This window comes from Colobus angolensis, unplaced genomic scaffold (assembly GCF_000951035.1).
Source record: "Colobus angolensis palliatus isolate OR3802 unplaced genomic scaffold, Cang.pa_1.0 Scaffold34, whole genome shotgun sequence".
NCBI classification, from domain to species: Eukaryota; Metazoa; Chordata; class Mammalia; order Primates; family Cercopithecidae; genus Colobus; species Colobus angolensis.
In genome coordinates, this window is record NW_012116710.1 from 6,107,044 (window position 1) to 6,113,576 (window position 6,533).

The 6,533-nt window shown below is 50.5% G+C and overlaps 1 protein-coding gene across 2 annotated transcripts in view; it reads right to left on the reverse strand.

Moving 5' to 3' along the window:
* LOC105519148 (interferon lambda-4-like) overlaps positions 1-994 on the reverse strand; it is a 2,617-nt gene extending 1,623 nt beyond the window's left edge. The window contains exons 1-2 of one of the 2 annotated variants that reach the window (XM_011952421.1): positions 570-994; positions 82-153 (exon numbers count right to left, since the gene is read on the reverse strand). In XM_011952421.1, the coding sequence (XP_011807811.1) occupies positions 82-153; positions 570-719 (222 nt within the window). In that variant the 5' untranslated portion in view covers positions 720-994. The remainder of the gene's footprint in view (positions 1-81; positions 154-569) is intronic. The other variant, XM_011952422.1, reaches the window with a different exon arrangement.
* Between the last annotated feature and the right edge of the window lie 5,539 nt (positions 995-6,533).

Genomic DNA, 6,533 nt, shown 5'->3' on the forward strand with positions numbered 1-6,533 from the left:
AGCGCAGGACTGCGGGGACCAGAGGGCGTTAGAGGGGGCCGCGCCCGGGCCATGCCTTCCCCGCCCGCTCCCGGGCCTCACCGACGGCCGCGGAGGATCCCTCCTGGGGCGGAAGGAGCAGTTGCGCGGCCCCCAGCTCAGCGCCTCTTCCTCCTGCGGGATAAGCGGCGCTTATCACGTATACTGGGCCCCCTCGCCAGGGCCCCTAACCTCTGCACAGTCTGGGATTCCTGGACGTGGATGGGGACTGGCAACGTACGGTCGTGCCTGTAGTGTACTGAACCAGGGAGCTCCCCGAAGGCGTGAACCCGGGTTGAATTGCACCCCGCGCTCCTCCAGCAAAGCCCTGCGCCCTGACCTGGAGCCAAGTCCTTCTGTGTCTGACCCTGAGCCTGCGTTCGCGCTGACGACGGGGACTGCGGGGGTCTCGTGGTGGGAATTGCGGGCGCTGACATACGAGAAGCGCCTTCTGGGCGCTAGGACGCAGGACCCCTGGGGACAGGGACGGGTGTATGGGAACCCGGTGGGGCCAGAGTCCCGGCGGGCGCAGGGGCTGGTCGGTGACTTACGTAGCGGTCCCTCAGCGCCTTGGCGGCCGCCAGCGTCCGGGGCTCCAGCGAGCGGTAGTGCGAGAGCAGGCAGCGCCGGGGGGCCGCTATGACCACCGTGCACAGGACCCACAGCCCGGCGGCCACCGCGGCCCAGACACTCGGCCGCATCTCTGCTTCTGCAGCAGGCGAGAGACGTCAGGGAAGCCAAAGAGACGGTCCCGCGCGTCCAGACCCCCGCCTTGGGTTAGGCTCGCAGGGGAGGCGATGCTCAGAGCCTGAAGGCGCAACACACACAGCGGGAGAGAGCAGGAGCCGGCCCCCTCCTCGCCTTGGCCTCTGCCCTCACTCCTCTCTGCAGTGCACCCTCTGTGCCTCGTGCTGCAGCAGGTGCTGCCGTCCACTGTTCCCTGGGAGGTGTCCCGAGCAGTCTCCACTTGGGCAACAGTGCCTCGATGGTCCATGCTGGCTTTTATGTGCAGGGCTGAGAATGGGGTTTGCAGCCGGGCTTTCCTGTCCGGGGCAAGCTTTCCCAACATCAGAGCTGGCCCCAGGCCTCTGGGATCCCAGTCGGGTGTGAGGACTTCAACCCAAGGTTGGCCTGTGCCCGGGATGGCTGCCCTCCAACACTCGGTTTCCAAATTGTCTCTGTCCCCGTTTCTACTGTCTGTTTCCTCTTTCTTTGCTTCACCTTGGTTGTCCTTATCTTCGTTCTGCAATCACAACCAGCCCTTGTGTAGTGTTGACTATGCATCAGGCCCTCTTCTATGTAATTAACACAGACATATCATCTCATTTTTGTACCAGGGCAGCCCTGGAGGTGTAGCTGAGAAAGAGAACGCTTATTTTATTTATTTTATTTTAGAGACAGGGTCTGGCTTTGTTGCCCAGGCTGCAGTAGTGGTGCAGTCACAGCTCACTGCAGCCTCAACCTCCCAGGCTGGAGCAATCCTCCACCTCATTCTCCAAAGTAGCTAGGACTACCGGTGGGCGCCACCACCATTTTTTGTAGAAACCTGGTTTCACCATGTTGCCCAGGCTGGTCTCTAACTCTTGAGCTCAAGCCATCTGCCTGCCTCAGCCTCCCAAAATGCTTGGATTACACCTGGCCTGCAGGTGTAATCCTGGATTGCACCTGGCCTCATTATTTTCTTAAACCGTTTTTTTTCTAGTCTCTTTATCTATAGGTGCATAGCTTAAAAGAACTGCAGATGGCCCAAAAGGCCACAGGATCTTCAGGATGCTTCCTTTGCTCATTACTGGAGGAAGATAAGGCTGAGGCAAAACAAGTGCAAACCAGACACAGTGACCCATGGTTACCTTTAGATCATTAATATATAATTATCATGCTAAACTCCCTACCCATGGAGGAAAATATGCTCACCATTTGCTGAACATACATCATATGAAGAGGCATGCTTATGATCCCACCTGCGTCTGGAGTTGCTCCCTGCACAAGCTTACATATCATCCCACCCCATAGCTAACTCCTTAAAATTTCCCAGCTCCCCACCGCTGGGCGATAAGGTGTTTGTTTGTTTGTTTGTTTGTTTTGAGATGGAGTTTCACTCTTGTTGCCCAAGCTGGAGTGCAGTGGCACAATCTCGGTTCACTGCAACCTCCACCTCCCGGGTTCAAGGGATTCTCCTGTCTCAGCCTCCTGAGTAGCTGGGATTACAGGCACGTGCCACCACGCCTTGTTAGTTTTTTGTAGTTTTAGCAGAGATGGGGTTTCACCATGTTGGCCAGGCTGGCCTCAAACTCCTGACTTCAGGTGATCTGCCCACCTTGACCTCCCAAAGTGATGTGAGTACAGGCATGAGTGCGCCCAGCGATAAGGTGTCTTTAGAGCAAGAGTTCTCTCCTTCCCCATCCTAGCCAGGAATAAAATCTATTTGCCTTTTTGTTTCCAATTGGGCGTTCTTTCTTTGCAACCAATGCAGAGCAAGGAAACAACTCCGTTTACAGGTGACAGTTTCATTGTCAAAAATGACACAAAACTGGGCACAGTGGCTCAGGCCTGGAATCCCAGTACTTTGGGAGGCTGCGGAAGGAGGATTGCTTGAGCCCAGGAGTTTGAGACTGGCCTGGGCAACATAGTGAGACCCTGTCTCTAAAAAAGGGATTAAAAACTTCGCTGGGCATAGTGGTGTTACTGGAAAAGGATCCCAATCCAGACCCCAACAGAGGGTTCTTAGATCTTGTGCAAGAAAGAATTTGGGGCACGTCCACAGTGCAAAGCAAAAGCAAGTTTACTTTAAAAAGTAAAGTGGTGGGCGCGGTGGCTCAAGCCTGTAATCCCAGCACTTTGGGAGGCCGAGACGGGCGGATCACAAGGTCAGGAGATCGAGACCATCCTGGCTAACACGGTGAAACCCCGTCTCTACTAAAAAAAAATACAAAAAACTAGCCGGGCGAGGTGGCGGGCGCCTGTAGTCCCAGCTACTCGGGAGGCTGAGGCAGGAGAAGGGGCAGGAGAATGGCGGAAACCCGGGAGGCGGAGCTTGCAGTGAGCTGAGATCCGGCCACCGCACTCCAGCCTGGGCGACAGAGCGAGACTCCATCTCAAAAAAAAAAAAGTAAAGTGGTGCCTGGGCGCAGTGGCTCACACCTGTAATCCCAGCACTTTGGGAGGTCGAGGCAGGTGAATCACTTGAGGTCAGGAGTTCAATACCAGCCTGACCAACATGGCAAAACCCTGTCTCTACTAGAAATTCAAAAAAATTAGCCGGGTGTGGTGGTGCACACCTGTAGTTCTAGCTACTCGGAAGGCTGAGGCAGGAGAATTGCTTGAACCCAGGAGGCGGAGGTTGCAGTGAGCCAAGATTGCAATGCCACTGCACTCCAGCCTGGGCAACAGAGTGAGGGAAAAAAAGGCAAAGTGGTGAAGGAATAGTTACTCCATAGACAAAGTTGGGTGTTCCTGAAAGTAAGAGGAATGGGCCCACCCTAGGTACAATGCTTGTTTATATATAGAATAACAAAAAATATCATGGGGCGATGTGCTCTGCTGCAAGGGTTTGTGAATAAAGGATTAAATTTTTTAATTACCATATTTTGCAAGAACCGATATTACTATCTTTAAAGCAAAATGAGGAATGCTTCTGTTCTCAAGATAACGGGATTTCAGGACATTCCTGAGTCTGGGTCTGTTTAGTAAACGTTATCAATCTGTTCCCTTAACAATAAACATCTAGAGGCTAGGAATGCCTAACTTCCTGGAAATGCAGCTCAGCAGGTCCCAGCCTCATTTTTCCTAGCCCTCATTCAAGATGGAGTCGCTCTGGTTCAAATGCCTCTGACAGTGGCATGCACCTGTAGTCCCAGCTACTCATGCAGCTGAGATGAAAGGATCTCTTGAGTCTGGGAGGTTGAGGCTGCAGTGAACTGTGACTGTGCCACTGCACTCCAGCCTGGGCAACAGAGTGAGAGACTGTCTCAAAAAAAAAAAAAAAAGACACAAGCCAGGCACGGTTGCTCATGCCTGTAATCCCAGCACTTTGGGAGGCCGAGGCGAGCAGATCACCTGAGGTCGGGAGTTCAAGACCAGCCTGACCAACATGGAGAAACCCCATCTCTATTAAAAATACAAAATTAGCCAGGTGTGATGGTGCATGCCTGTAATCCCAGCCACTCAGGAGGCTGAGGCAGGAGACTCACTTGAACCCGGGAGGCGGAGGTTGCAGTGAGCCGAGATCGTACCATCTCACTCCAGCCTGGGCAACAAGAGTGAAACGCCATCTCAAAAAATAAAAAAGACACAAAAGGGAGGTTCTATTACCTTATTTTACAGGTGGAAAACTGAGGCCCAGTAAAGTAAAGGAACTGTTCCAAGATACACAGCTAATAAATGGCAGAGGTGGGGTTTGAACCCACACCCTGCCCAGTTTCAAAGCTTATTCTCTATGCCATAACTGCCCTTACTTATCTTTTTCAGCGTCTCCTCCTATGTCTTGCTTTCTGTCTCTTTCTCTCTCGCTCTATTCCTGTCTCTGTCTCTGGCTTTGTGTGACTCCATCTTTCTTATTCATTTTTTCCAACAAGTATCCTGACCCAGGTCTCTCTGTCTGTCTCAATCAATCTCTTTTTGTTAGTTTAAACATAAAATCTACTTCTTTTTCTGATAAAATTAGCCATGCATGTTCAGTGGATAAAGCTTGAAAAATACCAAAAAGCATAAAAGAGAAAAAGCATCACCTATAACTGCACCATCCTCCTCTCATCCCTCATCCCACTTCTGGAACAATTCGTCCCAATACATAGGAATTTTCCATGTGTTTATTTGTGCATATGTTTTCTGACTACCAAAGTGACACTTGTTCCTTGTAAAAGATTCCATCAATACAAAACATACAACTTGGAGAGTTAAAGCAAGTCTTGTATTTCACCTCCTGGAGGTAAATATTTTTTAACAATTTGTCACTGTTCCTCCTTTTGTTTTCCTTTCTGTGAGCAATTTCACCCAAATTGGAACCATGCTGTATACAGTTTGGTAGCTGGCTTTTTATGTCTTACCATTATCTCTCATTTGCATTCTCCCACATCTTTAATTATAGTGTATCAGTTAGGGCCCAGCAGGAAACAGATGGCCCCGTCAATTTAGGATAATTTGAGGTGGGGTTGATACCAGAAGCCTTTATAAAGCGATTGGATAGTAAAGGCAAATGACGAGAGCTAGTGCAAGCTCCTGGGGCCAGCACGGGTGAGGGGCCTTATCCACAGACCTGAAGGAAGGGGAGAGGGTTGAGGGTGTGCATGTGATTGCCTAACTTGGGGAGGAGAGAGTAACTTACATTCGTGGAGGAAACAGACGAATAGTGGTGGCCCAGCGCAGGGAGGAGCCCTGGGGAACAAACACCTGACCTCCTCTCCCCTCTGCCTGGGGCCCAGAGTAAGGTGGAGAAGCAGGGACAGTAGATAAGGAGGGGCAAATGGAAGACATCCCCCACCCCCACACCACTATTAGAGCTTCCATTCCAGCAGGATCATTTAATAACCAGTCCCCGATTGGTAGGGTGGTAGGTTTTTCATTCCCTCAACAGTGTCTTTTGCAGAACAGAGGTTGCTGTTTGTTTTTGTTTTTTTGGACATGGTCTCACTCTGTAGCCCAAGCTGGAGCATAGTAGTGGCACAATTGCCGCTCACTGCAGCCTCCATCTCCCAGGCTCAAGCCATCCTCCCACCCCAGCCTCCCAAGTAGCTGGGACACCAGCTACCTATAGTAGGCACATGCCACCAGGCCCGGCTAATTTTCTTTTATTCCCCAGAGATGCAGTCTCACTTTGTTGGCCAGGCTGGTATGTTTCCATTCCAACATTCTTGAAATGACAAAATTAGAGAAATGGAGAGCGGATTAGTGGTTGCCAGAGGTTAAGGAAGGGGTCAGATGGGAGAAGAGTGGACGCGGCTATTGAAAGGGCAACACAAGGGATCTTGTGGTATGCAGTGTTTTGTATCTTGTCTGTATCAGTGTGATATGGTTAGGCTTTGGGTGCCCACCTAAATCTCTCTTGAACTGTAATCCCCAGGTGTTGAGGGAGAGACCTGGTGGGAAGTGATTGGATCTGATCGTGCGGGTGGTTCCCCCATGCTGTTCTTATGATAGTGAGTGAGTTCTCACAAGATCTGATGGTGTTTTAAGTATTTGGAAGTTCCTCCTTCTTTCACTGTCTCTATCTCCTGCCACAATGTAAGAGGTGCCTGCTTTCCCTTCCGTCATCATTGTAAATTTCCTGAGGCCTCCCCAACCATGCAGAACTGCGAGTCAATTAAACCTCTTTCCTTTACAAATTACCCAGTCTCATATAGCATCTTTATAGCAGTATGAGAAGGGACTAATACACAATGTCAATATTCTGTATGTGATATAGTACCATGGTTTTTGCAAGATGTTACCATTAGGGGAAACTGGGTAAAGGGTACACAGTATCTCTTTGCTTTTTTTTTTTTTTTTTTTTAGAGAGGACGGCACTCGCTATCTTAATG